Below are 22,991 nucleotides of genomic sequence, written 5' to 3' on the forward strand. Positions count from 1 at the left end.
GTGCTTTTTTTTTGTTACATTTCAGCCATGTCTCCCTTGGGCAGCACACACTTCTTAAAATGACAGTTAAGCAACTAGCACACAGCCTGTGCATGGTAAATAAATACAAGAAAGCGTTCTAAACCACAGAGACAGTATGACTGACTTGAGACAGGACACTGAAGTTCCTTGACTCTGCTGTCTATTCTTTGCTGATGGCAGCTGTGCGATACAGGCCAGTGTCAGTTAAATTTGCATGAGCGTGTGGGACAGCAATGAACTGGACTGCTAAGCAACCAAGTATTGGTCTGTTGCTGCCTCCTTTGTGTCTTATGTAGCTATCTGACTGGCATGAAAATAATTAAAAGGCTATATCTGAAAGTACCAGCATAACCACAAACATATTAGAAAAATACACGGACCATTTTTTGTTGCTGCTTATCCCATCTGAACAAAGACAGTCCATATTTGTAGTATTTTTGCAGCTTTTTTTTTTTTTTTTTTACTAATGTCCTTTCTATGGATGATGCACGTCAAGTCTTGGCATATAATGCAGTGGGTTGATTGTTGTGTGTTAATTGCTAGGACATTATCTTTCTTACAGACCTGGTAACTAAAAACATAAGACATCTGATTTCTACAAAAATAATGCTCTTCTCTTCAAACTTCTCAACTCAGAAGTGTCCCAGTTTAGCCATGCATCATCACAGCTGTAACCTCCCTCCTCTTAGTTTTTAGGTCAAGCGTAAGTGTACAGCCTCTTGTATACTTTTAAGTATACTTGTTCTGTATTCTTAAAGGCTTATCTGTTTATATCTGTCTCATTTAACAATCCTGGCTTCCTGATGGTTAGTCGTGCCTATTTTTCTCTCCTTTTTCTCTTCAGGAGCATGGGCTAACTACTGTTTAATTAACCTTTGTTGTGTTCATCTTTTCCTTGAGGGACATTTTTTCCTCTTCTTTTTCTGCTCCTGTTCGATGAAGCTTCCCTTTCCATTTGCAGAGCATTCTTGCTTCGCTGTAAATTAGGCTGTTATCTTGGTCACAATTGCTCTTCCTCGCTTGTGCTCTCTTTCGTTGCTTTTTCTCAACTGCCTGGCTCCCACTCTTCCTTCGGTTTGGACTCTGTTTACTGAGTGTGCTTGCCTGGTGTGTTTATTTAATTACTTGTTTGCTAAGTAGCCCAACCTCCACCCAAATGTATTGGAGGCTTTACATAAGAGCCAGCTACATTGCACAAGGACATATTCATTTTTTGAAGGCATGAAGGTGATGTTGAACCGATGCTGTGTCTCAAATCCAGGTCCTCGGTTGAAAGGCAGCAGCTCTAGTCATTGTGCCACACCTTCTCCCTCTTCTATCATGTTTCCGGGGGAGCGCATGAGTCATTTTAAATTCTTTCACTAGGACAGCTCGGCATGCCGCACTTTGTTTACGTCCTTCATTTTTTATTTATCTGTTCAAACCTTGTTATTGTTTAATGATAGGGAACCAGAACTTCGTGGGCGTCCTACGTCACGTGGCCACCACAAATGCTTGCACAAAACTGCACACACACTTGCAGGTCGCACTTTTAAAGTAGACACATCAAGGAAAAGACACACAATTTGGTGTATTATAGATATAGCAACTGGTATAAATCCACGTAACTCTGAACATGTGATCTGAATGACTACAGTTTGTTGAAAATATTTCCGTTTGAAATGTAACCACGTTTGTTGTGAATAAAAAAAAAAACAGGCCTTTGTATGTCTTTCTAGCTCAAATGAGATGACATGCGAGTTTGCGTGCTAGCTTAAATAGGAATCCACTAAATACAATATTTATCTCTCTGCAAGCTGCTGTTGTCAGAGCCCGAGTAAGACTTAAACACCTGTATTTCTGCTCTGAAACTGACTGAGACAAGTGAGTGTTAAGTAAACTTACTGACTGGCCTGATAACGTCCGCATTCCTGGCAGCTTCAAGCTGCTGCCAGTAATATCGCTTCAGATTATGACACCTTTGACGAGGGGCTTCCCAAAGAACATGCGCCTAATTGTCAAGATGTTCTTTCCACCGGCAACCCATGGCCTACTCTTGTATCCTTCTTTAATCATTTTACTGGAACTGGGCTGCTGCTTTAGCTTTGGATATCAAATACAGTAAAGTATCTTCCCCTTTATGTTTAGAAATAAATGCTGGACGATAATCATTCTCTTGGAAACTTTACAAAGTAACATGGCAGTTTTAAATTAGGATGCTAAATAGCAACATTTTCATTTTTTGCTACAGATGGAGGAAGAAGGTAAATGGAAGTAGTTTAGTTATATGGAGGGTCACTCGAATGATCTGGCAGGAAAAGACCAAATAATGAGGCAGGATTGACCAATTTATGTGGCAAGAAAAGTCCAGTTAGAAATTTACAATGCCAGTAGCTCTAATGCAAGGAAATGTGAGACCTATTGCATTGCAAATGGTTGTTGTATTTGATGTTAGCAGTACTGTCCCTAGAAAGATAGTGCTGCTCTCACTTTGCTGTGGGATTTCAGTTCACACAGTGTGGCAGTTCTGCTGGCATTAAACTCCTGTTACGTAATTGATATTGTTTTTTTGTCCACATTTTCATGCCACTTAACGTGTTATATTACTTTTGTGTTTTCTTTTCTGACATCAGCAAAGAAAACGTCTCTACTAGCCAAAACTGTTATTGTTCTCATTTAATATATATATATATATATATATATTTTTTTTTTTTTTTTTTTGGTTGACTTAGTCACTGCCATTTGCCGCATTTGACATCACACTATCAATCCTCCTGCAGATCACTGAGGTCAATTCCCCCATTTCTCAATTTCCCCAATTGAGCTCTTAGTTTTTGTTTGTGACATTAATTCACATATGCCCTGACATAACATCACTGATGTCAGCTCCTTCGCCTGAAATCGCAAATTTTTTCATTCCCTGTAGTTCAGTGGTTCCCAAACTTTTTCGACATGTGGCTTGACCTATTGGCCATTGTCTGCGCTTCCCCATTATGTTACTTTTGTTTTTGTTTTTTTGGAAGTTAAGGGGATGTGACCCACGCCTCAAGAGTACTTCCATTTTTCTCCTTGAAAAAAATTGGGATGAGGCCGATAAAGCTATTATCATAAATGGAACAAAATAAACATATAATATATAATTTAAAATATAAAAAACCCAAAGCAGACCCGGAAGACCTCACAAACTACCATCCCATTTCTCTTTTCCCCTTCCCCGCTGAGAAGATTGTTAACGCTCAACTGTCTCACTTCTTAGAAGAAAACAACGTACTTGACGCCTCCCAGTCTGGATTCCGCTTGAACCACAGCACTGAGACCGCCCTCATCACCTGCACAGACAACATCAGGACCAAAGTGGACAAGGGTGAAACCGGCGCCCTCATCCTCCTATACCTCTCTGCAGCATTTGACATTGTATGCCATTAAACTCTCCGTGCACGCCTTTTTGATGCTGGAATTCGACACAAGGCCCTGGACTGGCTCACCTCCTTCCTTGCTGAAAGAACCCAAAGAGTTTGCCTCCCTCCTTTCCATTCTCCAACCACCAAGATCATCTGCGGGGTCCCCCAGGGATCTTCCCTCAGCCCCACCCTCTTCAACATCTACATGGCCCCTCTCGCCAACATTATCCACCCCCACAGAATCACCATCATCTCGTACGCAGGAGACATCCAGCTCATCATATCCCTCACCAGGAACCCAGCCACCGCCAAGATAAACCTGCACGCCGGACTTCTCTACATCGACAAATGGATGACAGCAAGCCACCTCAAACTAAACTCAAACAAAACAGGAATCATCATCTTTGTTCCCAACAAGACGGCATGGAACGACTCCTGGTGGCCCACCACCCTCGGACCACCCCCAACACCCACCTTCCACTCACGCAACCTTGGCATCGTTCTAGACTCATCTCTCTTCATGACCCAGCAAATCAACGCCATATCATCCTCCTGCTTCAACACCCTTCGCATGCTATGCAAGACTTTCAAATGGATTCCATTAGGAACCAAAAGAACAGTCACCCACGCCCTCATCAGCAGCAGACTGGACTACAGCAACAGACCCTCTAAGCAGGGCCCACAGCCAAACTTCAAAGAAAACTCCAGTGAATTCAGAACGCAGCCGCACGTCTCATCCTTAACCTCCCTCGCCATGAACACACATCCACCCACCTCAGATCCCTACACTGGCTGCTCATCAACAAGAGGATCATCTTCAAAGTCCTCATCCACGCTCACAAAGCCGTCCACGACACTGGACCGGCCTACCTCAACAAACGAGTAAACTTCCACATACCAACTCGACAGCTCCGCTCCGCCGACCTTGCCCTCTCTACAGTCCCCTGTATCCAACGCACCACCTCAGGCAGCAGATCCTTCTCCCACCTCGCCGCCAAGACCTGGAACTCCCTCCCCAACAAGACCTGGAACTCCCTCCCCACCAACCTACGCAAGACCTAGGACCTCCTAACCTTCAGAAAGCACCTTAAAACATGGCTTTTTGCGCAGTAACCGGAAACCCCTCCCCTAAAGCGCCTTGAGACCCTAACGGGTGAGTAGTGCGCTTAAGAAATTATTTGATAGTTGTTTAATAAAAAACCTTAACAGAATCAGCAGTGAGCTATAACAGTAGGGGTTACAATGCAGGGTCACCAGATACCAACCAGAAGATCTGACTCCTGACTAGTCTGTTCTTGGTCTGAACTTCCTTACTTGCATCTCGAGCCGAGGACACAAGTAGTAGAGATAGAAACATTTTCGCTGTGCCTTGCTGGAGTGGGACAGGTCAGAGGATAAATAGTTGGCATTGGATGTGCTAAAGCCACACACGACATAGCACTTAATATGTGCTTCTTGTTCAGTCTGTCCAGAACAGCCCCTTCCACATGTTGTGGAACATGCTGTCCAGAAGATAATTAAACAGCACATCTATATGCCAGTACAGAGAGACTGCCCCTACACCAGACCCGTTCTCTCTTTCTGCTCTTTGGGCTGTTTTAATATTTCTTTCCAAACTTGCAGCTTGGCATCATTCCCAAACATTAAGTCCGCAAAAAATAAATCCTTAAAGCCACGCGGTTCCTGGGTAATGTGCTCGTATTTTTTCCCCTTAGTCACCTCTCTTGCACGATTCCCTCCTGACCTTGGAGTAAACATGGCGCTTTTAAGAAGAACCTAAGTCTTGTGTACCTTGTAAGGGTCCTATGCAGCTTGTCGTTTCAGCACCGTGTGAAATGTTCAAATAAATGTGTGCATGGTCAGATCTGTCACTTGCGTGTGTATAAATATAGTTGCATTCTTTTATTGACCGTGCCCTAGTAGATTTATTTCTACCAATAAGTGTTAAAACCACTATTGTAAACCACAGAGGAAGGATTGCTGGAAGACTGCAGTGGATTACCATGGCAGGTAGAGCAGGCAGCTGTGAGAACTGTGCCTCTGAAGAAGGAGACGCCTCAGTGCTGCAGGCAGCTACTGGTTAAAGACCCCTCTGCTGGGCACAAAAGCGGAGCATAGTTTAGCTGCTTTTAGCTCAGGAACAAATTTTCCTTCCTCACTCAGACACTGAGCATGAAAACATTTTAGAGGATGAAATTCGTAAGTTTGCCCCACATCAGTAAACTGGGCAAAAGGGAGCAGGCTTCCCTTGAAGGAGAGGGATGCCGCAGCTTCTTTGTTGGCCTGTCGGCCTCTATCCTTGGTCAGTGTTTAGAACGTCCACATTGCTGGTGAGTGCCTCATGTCTATTTTTCAGTATGAGTGGTTCCCAAACTATGTTTGTGGCGCCCCTGTCTAAATTTGAAGGTGTACCAGGGTGCCGCGACACACAGATTGGGAACTGCTGCTGTAGTGAAAAACAACTTTGGGAGTTTTTCACCACGAGGACCTGCAAAAAGTACGTCTTACCTTTTAAATACATTTCACCATGCCCTCTGGGTTTTCCAGGGCTTACCTTGGGGTGACTTACATGTATAAAAATGTAAGGTTTGAGCCTGGAAAAAGGGTTATTATGCCAGGTTGACATCACAGGGCACAACTGTACAGACAGGCTCTGCAATGGCAGGCTTGGGAACATGGTTAAAGGGCTACTTGGGTGGGTGGGTGTCACAGTCAGTGCTGCAGGCCCATAAGTGGCATTTAGCAGAAAAGTGCAGGAAATAGGCAAAAAATTGGGGGGCAGACTGTTGGGTCTAACACTTCTTATGACCCCACAATTAACAGCTGGGTTTCTCTGGTGACATCAGTGGTCCCTTGTATATTTCTTATCTCCGCTGCCAGTTTTCTTGTGTGGTATCACTGATGTCAAGTCGTCCATGTAACATCACCTCTGTCAGTTCCTTCATGTGACATCACTGCTGGTAGGTCGTTAATGTGACATCACTTTTTCTTAGGTGCTTCATCAGATGTCATCACTCTTTTCCATACTGAAACAGCACCACTCCATGAGAATACTACTTTCCCTGCTTTCTCGCTTGAGTGCTGCATTCGCTCAGTAATGCTCCACTGCTCATTCCGGTTTGCTCTCACTTCCACCTCCCAGGCTCCTAATTACTATGTGCATGCATGTACATAATCACACTTTTACCACTGAACCATATTCTCAAAAAACAGTGGGAAATTTAGTAGGTCTGCATTGGCATCCAAAAAATGAGACCTATTGGCTTTGCCGATCCGTTGTTTTTTTTTTTTTTTTTTAAACATGCCTGTGCTGCTCTGAAAACATAAGGTTTCAATTTGGGAACACATCAGGGGGAGCAGGCAGTCGTCCTTCTGACCAGGTAACCAACATGATTTCTAAGGACAACCATGTTAACTTTTAAAATCAGTGACCAACTCTTCTGAAGTGTCCAGACTGTTCAGTACATTTCAATCGAAATTTTAGTCTCAAACAATTGATGAACTATAAAATACGAATTGCAATTTAGAAGGAATGCCCCTTTTACACCCTTCCAAATTGTGATTCTGTCTGGATTGCAAAACCCATTTAACGAATCAGAAAAACATTTCTCAATTGTAAAAATGGATTTGTACATAAGAAACAGCCATTTTGTGTTTTCATGCCTTGTAATTTAGTGAATCATTGGTTTGCAATAGTAAAATTGCTTTGTACTTCTGTCACGTCATTGTCAGTTTAAAGACACAAATGAGTAGCCTGGTAATTTTAGGTAAGGAGCTGGTTCACTCTGAGACTACAATACTAAATTAGAAAACTACAGAGACGAGTTTTCAGTATCCACACCTGGGATAGGGAACGTTTTGAATCTTGCTTTGCATGGCAGTCCATTTTTTTTGTTGTTTTTCAGACGGGAATTTACATATCATAGGTAGCACCTGAAGTTATGACTATTATGTGAACTGTTCCTTTTACAGTTTTTGGGCTGAGATTTTAATGCTTTGTGCAGATCTGTTATTCCATATTGCATACTTAGCCACAATGTCCATGGTTTTTTTAGGTCTGGATTGACTGTTCATCTGTTACCTTATGTGGTTATCAGAAAATGAACTTTTAAGTACTACTGCTCAGAGAACAGCTTCTGTTCCATCCACATGCCGATCTTTCTTCATGCATGCTTATGATTGGGCAGATGTGACCCGATTGCATAAAAAGTGTCTTTGTTTTGACTTTTATGAAAGCTCATGTTTGGTATGGAAGACCAGAGCTGATTCTTATGAGAAGCCAGTGATCAAGGCCAAAGGTTATGACCAAGGCAGTAGGACCAACTTACTTATTATGTAAAGCTGTTAAAGGCATCAAGAATTTAAGAGTAGATTGTTATAGGAATACTTTTTATTAGCATAATTAGTTAAAACCAACGCTAACTCGACGCATCAAGTCTGAGAGCTATAATACAGACAAACACATATTCATTAATGCAATTAAAACAGACTATACAAACTGGCTGGGTAGGTAATAGCCCATCTAGTTTCCTTAAGAATTAAAATAAACAGAAAACTAAGGGGAAATCCTCCTTAAAACTTAAAGCAAACAGAAAAATAAGGACAAGTCTCTGATACTAATCTTAGTTTTAAAAATGACAGTACAGCATTGACTATCATCCCAAGTCTCGTGGTGCTTGGTTACACCTCATGCAAGATGTGCAAAAAGGACGCCACTATTGATCCCTACTTTGCACCAACCTTGCAGCTACCAGTTCGGCCGTTCTTGAAAAAGATTTGCATGCCGGCACCATAAACTTCGTCCCGCAGCAGGCAAAAGGAATTGAAGAGCCACTTAGCCAGCTGATTACTGCTGGTCTGCAATTGTGTATGCCCAGGGCCATAAAGGTGTGTTTCAAGAGCGTTTTCCTTTGCTCCCACAGTGCTGGACAGACATAGAAAAGATGCACAAGGGACTCTTGTTTGTACCCACAAAGACAACATGCTTCCGACCTGAATTGCTGTTGCCAGGAGGGAACCATGTCTTTGGTGGCAATCGACCCAAAGCGCAAAAGCATAAATTGTTGTTTTCAGCGTTTGCCTAAAAAAAGCTGATAGATATTTCTGGGGTCTGAGAGTTTTGTGTGAAGAAAGTACCACCCAGGCATGTCGTCTTTTGGCATGTTCTTATCAGTAATGAGTGACAGTGACCAGGTTGCAACATTGACCATCCAGTAGAACTCCCCTTTACTCAAGCTCATGTCCCAGACAGTGTCCAGGCCCAAGTCCTTTATTGAGTTATTTGGAGGATTCCCCATGAGCCGATTATGTTACAATGCTGTTGTTCATTGATTTCAAGCCAGCATAGGTTGCTTATTGATCCTGTTTCTGCGGCTCGCAATCGTCTGCAGAATTTTACGTATGCATTCTTGCTCTGGAATATATCGTTTTTTAACCGAAATTCCAGGCGAACCTTAGCTGGTGAGGCTGAGTTGGGAATCTGGAACACAGCTTTGTAGGCCTTTGTTTGAATTTGTTTAAAAACTGCTGCTTCTTTGCCCAGCATTATCTCGGCCCTGTAAGTAACTGTTTGCATCATCCATGCCGTCATAACGGAGAGCAGGTGATTATATGATGGACAGCTCAGTTTCTGTTTTAGTGTCTTAAATCCATATGTAAGGGCTTGTGCTTTTGCTCGAGCAGCGACCAGCTGGGGTTTGAAGGACAGATGTTTATCCACAATAAAGCCTAGATATTTGTAGGCAGCAATGACCTCCACCTGAGTTCCATTGATAAACCATGAACCAGATTTATGTTTTGAATCCACCAGTCTGACTACTTTGTTTTTATTCAGATTCAATTCTAAACCTTGTTTGGTGATGTAACTAGTGAGAGCATCAATACTACGCTGCAGACCAATTGGAGTTTGACTAAGAAGCACAATGTCATCTGTATACTGTAACCATGCAACCATATCCTGAGCCAAGACCGGCTGATGGTTAGATTCCAAGGAGAGAGCCTTGGCAGGATCGGCTAGGTATATAGGTTGAAGAGCATGTGGGCTAAGACACATCCGTGCTTTAGAACATTTGAAGTATAGACTCTGTTGTTGACATGGCTACCTACTCCGATCTTTACTTGCGCCCAGGTGCCTGTATATAGTTCAATCATCGCGGTCAGCAAGCAGCTTGGTATAGCCCAGCTTTTCAATTTTTCCCACAAACGGGCTCTCAGGACCTGATCAAACGCTGACTTAAGGTTGATGAACAGGCAAATAGCTGACTTTTCTTGGATCTTTTCTTGAAGCCTCACAAGGCCAGGGCAGTCAGGTTGGTTGAGGTTCCCATGCCAGCTCTGAAACTAGTCCAGCTTTGTGGTAGAAGGTGTCTCTCTTGAATCCAACCCGATAATTGTGACAACAGACATGATGCATAAAGCTTAGCTTCAAAGTCAATCAGGGCTATTAGTCTATAGTTGGTTGGAAAGGCAGGGTTCCCCGTTTTGTAGCTAGGGTGGAATATGCTGCCTTTCCAGGTGTCTGGAAGGGTGTTGGAGCCATGCAGGTCGTTAAAAAAAAAAAAAAGCACTAATTAGTAGGCCCAGTATGTTACATCACCTTTAAATAGGGCGTTAGGAATACCATTCTGACCTGCAGCTCCTGCCATGCTTAACTTCTTTATTATGATTAGCTGTTCGGTATCGCTGTCCTTGATGACGTTGACTTGGTCAGGGTCTGCCTTTGTCTTAATTTTAAAGCCGAAATCAGGTGACCTTAAAATGCTCCAGTCCCCTGGGGTCTCCATATGTACTGGGGTTGAGTACAGTGCCAAAACGTGGGCTTCCCAAGCGGTAGCATCAATTCCGGCATTGGAGTGCCGTTGTTTCCCATGTACCAGCCTGTTCACCAATTGCCAAAATTTACTACTGTTCTTCATTCTGTTGGACATCAAGAGTTTGCCCCACAGGTCTTCATAGTACTTCCTTTTTTACTTCCAGCAGGCCTTCTTGTATAGTAGTCTTTAATTCAGGAACATAGAGTAATCAGGGGTCTTGTTCTTAAGTGTTTCTTTAGCCACTTTTTTGGATTAGTGTGAAACTTTATTTTTTAAATTGCACAGGGCTCTATTGTACCATGGCAGCTCCTTGGTGGCAACTTTTTGCTTTTCCTTTACAACACCTGCAGAGCTCAGACTGGATGATTTATTGGGGAATTTATGTAGCAGGGAATCACATAAGTACATCTAAACCTTCACCTGAGCTCCAGGACACAAAACTATACCTTCCTGATTTTGTAATTAATTTTTTAGCTCTTCCAGTGACCCCGCGTCACAATGTACTGCTTCCATCACTTTCTCAATGCCTTGCCCTTGCCATTTTAACTTCTTTACGTTTAGTCCTCGGAGCGGCAATGATGATATTTGAAGTTGGTAATCGCTTACATGCCCGTCTTAGCAGTGTGGCTTGAGGAAAGTGGTCACTTTCTGGGCGTGCAAGTATTTTGTAGATAGCAACAAGTGACAGTGCTTCATCATTTATTAGCTTTAAATCAATTGTTGAATTCGTAGCACCATTTGAAAAGGTTAGCGGGGGTAACATCTCCCCCCTGGGTGCGTCTTCAAGCGACTTAGCCCCAATGTTTCAAGCCAGTTATTTGAATAATGGCCATAATGTTTTTTCCCATATCTTGGGTGGCTTATGCTCAGGTCCACATTGAAGTCACCGGTCACAATGTGAGTGTCCTCCTTATAGTGCCTCATCACTATTTTTAATATGTTGAACAGTTTCCAAATTTTCACTGTTAAATCTTTGTTCAGATGAATATAAACATTGGTTAACAGTAGTGAGTTCGTAGCCCCAGATGACACTAGGGAGTCCAGCTTTATTGGCAGCAGCCAGTCAATTCCAAGCTTGATTTGTTTGATGGCCCAGCTGAACTTGGGTGAGTATAGTGTGGTAAGCCCACCTTTCGCATGCCTGAAATTTTGGAGCTTAACTGCTGGGACATGCCAGCCAACATAGCCGGTGATTTGAATAGGCTCTGTGCACCATGTTTCCTGGAGCATGATTATATCAAATATCTGTAAGAACTTCAGTGTTGCTTCATCCGCGACCAGTTGTCTTAGACCATGGCAATTCCAAGTGCATATGCGCAAGTGATCCTCAGTCGTAGTTTCCCAAACTCTAGTGTCAGGACCAATTACTATGGTGGAACTTTGTGGGCTGTCGGTCTACCCGATTCCCAATTGCAGGCATGCCAATGAATACTTGGTGGTTGCACCCCATATCAAGCGACCTTAGGTTTCTTACTATGGTTACATTTTCATGCCTGCTTTGGGTCTTCTGTATTCCAACTGCTCCTTTCAACACTGATGCCTCTTTCACTGTTCACGGGAGCAAGGGGCTAGGATATTGACAGGGGTTCTTGATTTAGTAAAGTAATGCCCCATGTACAAAAGATGCCTTGATGAGACAGGATTTGAGTGATAATGTCAGAAGAAACCAGGAAGTTAGAGTTGCCTCTTTATCCTGATTGTACGGATGCGGGACAAACTCCACTGACTGCAGCTCGGCTGAATTTCATTAATGAGCCTGATGATTAATCCTCTGTTTAAGATGTCAAAGGTACCTATTAAGCTGTACTGGAGGATGAAAAGAAGTTTGCGATTGCTCAGACCCTTGGAATACAAAAATGGGTGTCCTCCCGGCGGCATTTTGATATCAGCGATTTCAGATTAGTGTTGTACCCTGTCGGGGGTCAGCTGGATGTCAGCCAGTGCAACATGTTGCGGGACATGACGATGCTCAATTGCTGTGGGAGATTGATTAAATTTGATATGATCAAGGACTGCTTGCCCAGTGTTGTCACCACTGCGCCCTTGCACAAAATTCTGGTTAGTGATGGAGTCTACTTCCAGGAAGTTAGAATTAGTGATCACCCACTGAGCTGCTATTCTGTCCCAGTCGCTATGCGGTGGCCTAGATGTCAAAGAGTCCTTAAGTGGCCGATTTCGGTAACATAATGGACTGCTGCCAGCCCTGTCAGTTTGTATAGGGTTTTCCTGCTTGCCACTTTGCATAATTGCCTGCCGCGGGGGAGATGCTCTGCAAACTTCCTGGACTCCCTCCTCTTTCCCTGCAGGGTCTTTGCTCTGCGTACCGGTGAGCTTTACAAATGACTTCCAAATGCTGTTTTGTTGAACTACCTTAACCTTCTTATGGGCTTTCCTTAGCCGTTTCTTATCCCTTTTAGTAGGCGAGACCTTAATCGCTACTGTGGCTGTTAGGGCTGCTCCTGCAGTCCTTTCCTCAATGGGACTTGCTGGCAGAGTGATAGAAGCCCCAATTGAGTTCTGAGTTACCTCCTGCAGGGAGAGGCCTGTTGCCTCTGGATTGCTGGTTACTAATTTCTATTTTCACTCTCAGCTGCGGTCCTTTCATGGAGATTCTTGTGCGTCGTCCCGCCCCTCTTACAAGGCCCATTCTGAGATCTCAGCGCTTGAGCCCTGACTTCCGTCAAGATTTCTTTAGAAGTTCTGCAAGTTTTTGAGGGGTTGTCTCCAGTGGGGCTACATTGACATTGCACTTGCTGAGTGTAACTATGGGTCTGAGCCCTTCTAATGAGTTTGTTCAAACCTTGAAGTTTCTTATCAATACTCGCCATATGTATTTCCAAAACATTAAGTAAGTCCACCTGGGTATCCTGTTTGTCTGCTTAGTAGAAGATTGCCGTATACATGGTGTCCATAGTTGTGAGCAGGGCTTTCCAGGAGGACCTAGCCTCCACAAATGCTGGCTCAGCCTTCTTGGTAGAGCATCTGACAAAGAAGCCACTAAAGCTTCGGTCTTCACTGACCGACCCAGCACCATGACAGTTGCCAGCTCCTGCTTAACTGGAATACTGGGAACGCTGGAACACCAAGGGCTGAAAGGGTAGTGGGCCACAATCTCCACTGGTGAGCTACAGATGATAGAACGCTGATTCAGGGTGGTCATTGGACTAGCTTTAAGCTCCCCCCTCCTTGCATGGTGTTTGAAATGAACAAGGCCCCCCTCTCAGATAAGGGAACTGAAACGTGGGAGTCAGAAATTTCAGAAAGATCGAGTAGTGGTGAAGCATAACTTGTTGTGCTGTAAATGTTGCCCTGACCCAACAAGTTCACTGATGATTGCGATGATTGTGGTACTAATGGTACCTGCAGTGACGCCTGTGGAGATTGTAAAGGGGAAGTCCTGTTGATTACCAATGTGTACTTCGGCCCTGGTCTTATAGTTGGGGGCATTCACGCTACCACAAAGAAGGCTTACCCTGTCAGGGGAGATCCTTTCTGTCTCTGTGACGGCTGCCTCAGCGACAGTTGGCTGCTGGGGTTCTGTCTGAGTGGAGATGAGAACTGAGGTAGGTTTATTAACTGGCTTGGGTAACAAAAAGTAATTTTATACCCCTCTTTCTTGTCTTAACCAGACAACTTGCCTGAGTTGAGTTTTCACAAGTTGTTAATGGCTTTCTCGGCCGCAATTTGACTGTTGCTGGAGACATCTGGCTGGCCCGTTGGATCTGCTTGTCCCGTGATTCTTGTTGAACTTTGCCTTAGCCTTTTTGCCGCCTTTCTCTTCCCACGAGCTAGTGTCATCCTTACTCCTCGGTTCTTAACTTGCTTTGACAGTGGCTACTGGATGCTGAATGCTGGTTAAAGCGAGACCAAGCATCAGGACCAGGCAAGACTGGGCTAGGGTTTGAAGGCCTTATAATAGTACTGCTGTAGCGCCAGTGCCACGAAGAATTGGAAGGGTGATACAGAGAGGTGAGTTGAGAGGGAACTTAGCAGACTTCCCGTAAGCACAAACAGCACCAGCCTAACGTCGGCCGCTTCTGTGCAGAAGGTGGAGGCGACCTAAATGCCTTAAATTGTGCTCTTGCTGCGCACTCACTATACTCTCACCTGTCCCATGTTCCCATGCTGCAGGACTGCACTGTACTAAAATATTGATCCTAGGTTCTAGGCCTTGGCATTGGACCAAGTTCTGTTCTTGGTCCTGGTTCTGGGTCCTGTGTCTTTAGTCCTCAAGGCCCTGTGTCCCGGAATAAAGAGGACTGTGACTGTGGCTGTAGCTATGGCAGCAGCGACTACCAAAAATAAGTGGCAGAGGGGCTGGAATACCAGTGGTCTTAATCCTCCCCCTGCCACTCTAATCCCATAAGGGGGACCCTCTGTGCTCTTAGGACCTCCTGGGGCCACACAAGTCCGTTGCCTGGGGTGACCTGAGCAAGTGCTGGCTGGGGGCTGAAGTGCCGAAGGGGGAGGGGGGGGGGGGGGGTCAGCACAGCGCAGTCTCATCTTGACCCATGCTCACCTCGTTGCCTACGACCGCCACCCGCTGCCCCCTCACTTCCTTCTCCTTGCACTTTGCTCGCTCCTCGCTGCGTGTGCCATGAACCAAGAGTAGATTATTATACTATGTTAAAGCCCGCAGACAGGTATTGCATTACATAGAATCTCATAGATTACTATAGTAGGTAAAGGTTTTCGTATTGGTGACACCCTCCACTCCGATAACCCTTCCTATACCCTCTTAAGAGGGTTTTTTTTATTGTTTTGCCAAATGTAATTGTGTACATATTTGTAATTTTATTAATCTGTGCCTGATGGGTTTCTTGTGTGAAAGGTTATGCTTACCACCGTAGCCTTGAGTAGGGTATAGTGATATACCAATGATACAGGATATTGACCTTATTGGTTCATTGGGAAAGATATGTCAGATATGTAGGTACGATCTCTTTATTATGAAAAGTAATGACAAAGGCAATATCCCTCAGACGTTTACTGTGAACCAATAGGCCTTCATCAGTGTACTGTTACACTGTGTTAATGCCTGTCTGCTTCAGCATTCTCTCAGATTGCTGGAGTAGATAATGTACATTAAGCGGTGGTTCGGCCCTCTAAACCAATTGACTCTATTACCCAGTTATTGATGGCTTTTTGGCTGATTACATTCATGTCCACCTGAACATGAGTATTCTTCAGTGCTGGTGAACAGTAATTTAGATTTCCATTTCTCCTTTTATGGTTTCCTTTCATTTCTTTCTCTTTTTTTTTTTCTAGTTAGTTCACAGATTTAGATGCAACACATTAGCAATCTTTGATCAGTACAACAGTGATAAACTGTGCACAGTCCCACTCCATGATTGCCGCCCAGTGTGATAGTTCCTGAGCAGCCATCTTAACAGAGTATTCTGCTCAGTACGTCATTGTCATACAGTTTAAAGGTGGCTGAAATGTAGGTGCCATGTTGGAAATTTAAAACAATGGTACTCTATGTACAATGCCATATCAATTTGGCAGTTCATTAATTCTGGATCTTTAATTTTTTGCTTATGATTTGCAAACCTTTACCTGCTATGTTTAGACAGCAACATGTTTTCCTTTTATTCATTTAATTTATCTCGCACATAGTTGTAGTGTTTGTGTCTCTTATTGTGCATTGGTAAGTGGGTAAATGTACGAATAGTTGAGTGGCTAAAGTCATAGACCGCATACACACTTTAATTTATGAACTAGGTCCTACCATAGCCAATGCAATATTAATGGGATTGTGCAGCATCCCATTGCTTTTGTAAGTTAGGTTTGTACTTTGAAGAGATACTTAAAAATAATTTACAAAAACTAAGGTTTAACCTAAAAGGTGCAGGGAAAGAGAGAAGATGTGATACAGAAATATAAAGTGTGTTAATATAAAACTTAAGTCATAAACTACCTTTTTGCTATGATCTATAAACTAATATATCAAATGCATGGAAGCACGTGACTGTTTAGTGGGAAGCTTATTGACATCTGTTGTTTGGTGAAAACATCTAACTTTTCTGGCCATTAAGAAGAGACTATGACATGTAACAGAAACATTGCTTGAATATAGTCTTTCCCTTTTTGCTTTGTTAAAACAACACTGTTCATTCTTTTTCAGCTTCAGATGGAAAGATTTACGATGCCTATGTTATGTTTCCTAAGGGCAGTGAATATCAGCAAGTTTGCACTGTAAACCTATTTGTACTGAAAGTGCTGCCTGAAGTTCTGGAGAAGCAGTGCGGATATAAACTATTTATTTTTGGGCGGGATGACTTACCTGGAGAAGGTACAATTTACTGTTCATAATTGCAACAATGAGTGGCATGTTAAGTTTTTTTTTTTTTTTTTTTTTTTTTTTTTTTTTTTTTTTTTTTCTAAATCACTCCCTGCTGTAGTAACATCTTAACTAGTCTTTTTTTTCCCCAAATGTATCTTTTCACTTGGGTTACATTAGTATATGGATGAAGTCAATGTATTGTAGTGTGCTCAACAAACCCCCAATGTAGTAAACATACATTTATGCAGTGGTCCGGCTTATCAATGCAAACTGGCGTATGCAGGATTATTCAGTTACTTGATTCCTTACAAGTGAAATATTTATCTGATCAGCTGCTTAGTCACTCATTAATTTGTGAGCCCACAGGGTGGTAAAATCTTTATCCCACTGTAACAGCAGTTCCCTGGAATTTTTTGCTCTTGGTTTTGAGCTTCAGAGCAAGGAATAAGAATAATATTTAGGAATGGTCATTCTGACCAGTAAAACTACATAGATATCCCAAATTTGTGCATCATTTTGGCCACCTAAACTAATGGAGGTAATATCTGGAGGACTTGCCATGACCCAACTTGAGGACCTTGCGAAATGTGCATCATGCATGTATTCTTAAATCAATCAAAGCACAGTTTGTGCATCCAGGCTCTGATTTAGAGCTGTGTCTAAACCTCAGCTAAGTGATCTCTGTTCAGGAAGCTGCTACTTTCCCGTTCTTGTAACTCGTGTGACAGCCCGCATCAAATTCTACACATTAGCAACTATGCACAAATGTGCCCTTTGGAATGTCGATTTGAATATCTATAAATTAATCCATTACCTCCTAATAGCAATTTTGGAATCTTCTGTTGCTTGCTTTGAGAGATTTGGACTGCTTGATGTGAGCCCGAAGAAGTTAATCCCTTGTTTGTTCAAATTTCCCACTTCGGATTTCAGTATAAGTAGTGGGAATATGGTTATTTATGAAAATATGAAGTTAGAAAATATGGTTTTATAAGTGTGGAAGTGTCGATCATAGCTCTTTTGAAAACATGAGTAACTTCAAAATTATTCTTTTGCAATATGTTAAGGGGTCATATGCCCCGACTTCCACTGCCCCACTCCTGTAATTCCCAGAATTTCAGGAAGCAACCTTTTGTAGGTCTGGCTTGCAGACAGGTGTAACTGGAGCTCATGTCACCAACTCAGACCACTTTGGAAAAGCCTCCTTCAGCCTTTTGCTTGTTTGGATGAGTCCCTTTCAGTCCTTGCATGGAATGATTTTCATATGTCGAATCAACCCAGGAGTGCTACACAAATAACAGCTGCTCTTCCCATAGAGCCGGCGACCACAATGGCTGCTTTTTGTCTACAGCTGGTGCTCACAGTTGCTTGAATGGCTACAAATCCCCATTTTGTGTTTCCATCAGTTTTTCACATAGAGCCGGAGGCTCACTCTCGCTTGCAGTACCTGCTGCTTTATTCTACCCAATGTCTCCCTTCATCTCTCACAACAGCTACACCATAGCGCCTGATTGAAATTTAACACCTAGACAAGTATAGATCTAAAGACACTTTGTAAGTACCTGTGACGGGTAGTATCTGTAATTAATAAGGTGTTTTCTTGCAGAGCATACATGTGGTGCACTCTGAGCCATGATGACAATCTATGCCATTACCCAGTATTGCCATATTTATATAACCTATAGAAATGAAACAAATATCATTAGGCAAGGAAACATCAATTTGCAAACCTATGTTGAAGCCAGCCACTCTCTATAATCAGTCCTGTTCTAAACAAAATCGCAGTTGAGATTTTGCCGTTGTTCCATTCTCGTTTCAACACAAAAGGACAAATACATTCTCTATTATGCAGAAACCAAGGGGCATTGGTGTTAGTTTTAACTGTGAACATTGGACCTTCTTTAATGGACTGGAACTTGGTACAGCAAGTATATGTCTTGCTCATGAGGCATGTATATTAACTGTTTCTGATGCAGCACCATTGTGAAATCAACTATGACTGCCTCAAGAATGGAGATCTACTAATGCCGTGAGGGACTGCACTTTATTGAAAGAATTCGCAAAGACTTGTGTGTCTGACTCAACGGGAAATTTGAGTAACAGCTTGCAGTACTGCATCTCTTTGAAAGAATGTTCAACTATTAAATGATTTGTTTGGCCTGTGCCTTTTCCTGATTTCAAAACGGTGTTACATCAGCAAAACACACTGTATTTAAAACTCTGCTTGCAGATAGCATTGCACGTCAAGTGAATAGAGGTGCAGGAAAGAAAAGCATAACCCTGTGCTAATTTACTTTAAATGGAAATATACATACTATTTATATGAACACACCTGTGTGTGACTGAGTAAATTCAAATTACTTTTTTATAAATACTAGTCTGTATGACAAAATGGAGTTCCATCAGTTTGGTGATGTCCTCATATTTCCTCTTGCCCTGGATGAGATGCTGCTGCGTTTGGGATGCCCTAGAGGGGTGCCAGTGTAATGTCTTGGAGGTCAAAGGATAGTGGTTTACCACCATCCAGATGCCAGAGTACAAGGACTTGACCAGCAGTACTGAAGTCGCTTTCTAGAAGATACAGTTTGACTTTCTTCGGAAGGTTGATTGATCCCAAGCAGTTTGTTTTGGGTAATGCATTCTTTGGGGGAAAATTGGTGTCCAAAAGGAAATCCAAGTCATTTTGCATTCAGTGAAAGTTGGAGTTTGAAACTGTCAAGCTTCATGCCATATAGCCACTTTCGTACTGTATCTGTTTTTTGTCGTTCTTGGTCAAATAGGAATTCTGTATTGGTTGGGTTGAGATTCCGGTACGCGCTGGACATGCAAGTTTGGTTGATGTGCAAGCAGTGTTTGAGGTAGAGCACCAAAGGCCTCCCGGAAAGGTTGAGGATGACAGGACACAGTATGGAACCTTGGGGGACTCCACATGTAATAGGGCTCTTATGTGACTTGGAGGTCCCCATGTGAACTAACAGGTGTCTATTAAAAATGTAGGAGAAGAACCAGTGAAGCACATTGCCAGTGATTCCCATTTGTGACTCAAATTGAGTAGTAGAGTGGGATGGTCACTTTGTAGAATGCAGCAGAGATGCCCAATAACATCAGGAGTAGGGATGTGTGAATTTTGCACAATTTGCTTTCACATAATTGGAAAAAATTACAGCAGAATTATGTGAAACACAATTCATCTTTTCATGCTATATTTTATTACAAAATGCTTTGTCACATCACTGTTTGATTCAATGATGCATTTAAGTGAAACCTTTGCAAATAACAGCTGCTCGCAGTAAATTTGTACTGGGGATGGTGCAGAATTACACAAAGCGGTTTAATGGCGTAATTTTGCGTAGTGCGAACTATGCAGAATTACACAAAATAGGCCAGTGTAATTTTAAATTTCACCCAGGCCTAATCAGGAGGGTAGGGATCATGGTCATCAGTGGTCAAGAGGGCATCACTTACAATGCAAAAGTGGCCATCTCCCTGCTGTAGTGGGATCTCAAGCCAGATTGGGAGTCGGTCCGTAGATGGTTAGCATTATGATCTTAGAGTTGAACATCAATTCTCTTTTCTTGCTGGTAGCTGAATGATGGGTGTATAGTTGGCAAAGTTATCCCAGTCTAGTGTAGATTTCTTTAGGAGTGGGAGGATATAGCCAGTCTTGAACTTCTGGACAGATGCCTTGAGTGAGGGAGGCAACAAATAAGTAAGACGGAGTAAAAGAGCATCCCCAGAAAGAACTTTGATGAAGGACGATGGTTAGACATTTTCATAAGAAGTTACTTTGAGGGATTTTAGTTTGTCAGACAGATCTGTTATAGATGGGGCTTTGAAGGCTGAACACTGAAGGGTTATTTGGGATTGCGTGGGTGTGAGAGATGAAGCAGTTGTTTTGCCATTGGTGTGCTGTCAGGTCTTCTGTATGTTGAAGACATTGATAGTATTGCACTTTCCTGCGGAGTGAGGAGTATTTGGGTCAGGCAACGGGGTTGATGTGATGCTTGATTTTCTTGAACAGTGTTCTGCTTCAGTTGGTGGCTTTATTGATGGCGTAGGAGTTTGCTTTGGCTGATGTGATGAGCTTTCTGCATATTTTGCAGCGAGCATTCAGGATTAATAGGTCCTCAGGAGTTCAGTTTTAATTCAGTGTTTTTTCCTGCCTCCGAATTGGTTGTTTATTATCAGCAAGATCTTAAGAATACCAGGGTGCGGAAGGATTTGGCTTGCACTTGTGCATTGTAATTGGGGCTTTATTATTCACAAAGCTTTTTTAAAAAAATTGTTGAACTTGTTTAGAAGGGTGCTTGGATGGAATGTGGAGTTCATGGAGTGAGAAAAGCTCGAGAATTAGGTTATCTACGGAGATGTCTTTGGAGGTTCTGATAGTTTGATCTCCTATTTTGTATCGACCTTGATTTGTTGGTAGTACGTTAAGCTAAAATAGGCTATAGGCATGCAGATTGGTCAGTCTAGTCCAAGGTAATGGGTGGGTTGCATTGGATTGTTGGTGATGTTGAGAAGACGAGCTTACAGATGTGAACTTTCAAGCGTGTTGGTCGTGTGATATCCTGCACCACACCGGGTATATCGTAGAGGTGTAAAAAGGGATGAGGTCTACTTTTTTTTCTCCTTTTTTGAGCTTGCATTGTCTAGTAGACTGAAGTTACCCAAGAAGTTGGTGTGGGCATGTTGAATGGCCGAAGTGGCAAGGAGATCTGTGAATTCAACATTGAAGTTCTTGTTTTGTCAGGGAGGCCTGTAGATAAGATGGATTGTGATGGTAGAGTTGCAGAGAGACGCAAGTATCATGTCAGTAGTTCCGTTGAGTATTACTTGTTTGCCTAGTGTGCAGGACTAAGAGGACAACAGATGACAGTGAGGCCTTCTCCCTTCTCATTTGTGTAGCCCACACAGTGGATGCACTAACCTGTGGGAAGAAGGATGTCTACAAAGTGCAAAGATTTTGGGTAAACCTTGTTGATTCGATGAATAGAGCATCAAGCGTGTGATAGGTAATGAAGTATGATAGCCGATGATGTCTGCTGCATGCAGTACTGTAGAACGAGCATTATTGAGCAGAAGTTGGAATGTGTCTGTCTTAGTTTGAGAGTGTGTGGTAATTAGTGGGATGTGTATTAGGTTCGGTCGGTTTAGTGCGAAAGTTGTGTGAGCATCTTTGTTATAAACGTCTAGGTGTGATTGTGGGGATTGGCAGTAAGGGTTGCAGAGTGACGCAGATGATTATAACCTTACCTTGTAGGTTTAATAGGAACAGGGGTTCTGGCTCAAGGCCTTTCATGGTCCTAGCTGGCCCAAACAGGCAGTGCTCTTGTCTGTGTTTTCCCTTTCTTGGAGATGTCTGGGAGATGGGATTCCCTGAACAGCTGACTGAAGTAGGGAGAAGGCAGGAAGCGATGTTTTTTTTATTTCTTTGCAGATGGATGATGGCAAATTTGCTAGTGTTACTTGCTGTGCAGGTGGATGATTACAAATGCAGCAATGTCGCTTCCTGTGCAGATGAATGATAAAAAATGAAGTCTTTCTTGGCTGCTTCTTTTAATGTGGTTTTGACAGAAAAAAAGTTATGTTCATTTCTGTGCAGATATATAATGCGAAGTTAAGTTATGTCACTTCGTGGGCAAATGGATTTTCTTTCCTGATGCCACTAGCCTTATTTGTTCCCTAGTGGCTTTACCAATGCTTACTTTATAATCTGGTTAAAAAGGTTGCTGATACTTCTTATTCTTTTCACTTATTTGGACACGTCTGGTTTATGTTATTCGAGGTGTCGACTGCTTTGGCTAATTGTTGTTTAGCAAAACTTCCTTAATTGCTGTTAAAGGTGGCGCTTCAGGTGCGATTGGTCACTTGAGTAGTGAAATGGCAAAAGACGGGTGTGCTAAATTGTGTAGTCTTTGGTGAACGGAGGTTTAGCTGGATTTCTTAGTCCATTTATTGTCATACTATAAACATGGACAAACAGGGAGAAGTTTCCCTCGCAATTGGAAATCTTGATTTACTAAATTGGTATTTCCATCTAGTAATCCACGTATTAAATGTGAAGCTGTACCTCTTTAGCACAGTTTTCCACACGTATAAATGTGGTTTATGGGTGTCAGCTGGTTAGCATTAACCTGTTGAACAGAGGAAGGGGAGCGACGTGACTACATAAAATCGTATTAACACCCACAGAGAGAATATATATATATTGTTTGTATTCACAGAGCTTGTTTCAAGTCACCACCTCGCTCTCTGTGTCTGTTTGCAGAGGAAAGGAATGGCCCATGGTTATCATGTTGGCCAAAACAACAGGGTTTCTCAAGAGAAAACGGCATTTTACTTTCGGAGAAAGTGTATGGAAATCTGAGTTGTACGTTTACTTGGATAACCCTTTCTAACTTTATGAATTCAGAAAGAGCAGACTCATGGACAAACATAGACTTATTTCTATGCTTCTAAACTTGTGCTTGTTTTTTTGGAATGAACTTATAC

At 42.7% G+C, this 22,991-nt stretch overlaps 1 protein-coding gene across 4 annotated transcripts in view; it reads left to right on the top strand.

Moving 5' to 3' along the window:
* IL1R1 (interleukin 1 receptor type 1) overlaps nucleotides 1-22,991 on the top strand; it is a 257,715-nt gene that overhangs the window by 230,952 nt on the left and 3,772 nt on the right. For all 4 annotated transcript variants that reach the window (XM_069204428.1, XM_069204429.1, XM_069204431.1 and 1 more), the window contains exon 11: nucleotides 16,341-16,508. In XM_069204428.1, coding sequence (XP_069060529.1) covers nucleotides 16,341-16,508 — 168 coding nt within the window. The remainder of the gene's footprint in view (nucleotides 1-16,340; nucleotides 16,509-22,991) is intronic.

Source organism: Pleurodeles waltl, chromosome 8 (assembly GCF_031143425.1).
Source record: "Pleurodeles waltl isolate 20211129_DDA chromosome 8, aPleWal1.hap1.20221129, whole genome shotgun sequence".
Classification (NCBI taxonomy): Eukaryota; Metazoa; Chordata; class Amphibia; order Caudata; family Salamandridae; genus Pleurodeles; species Pleurodeles waltl.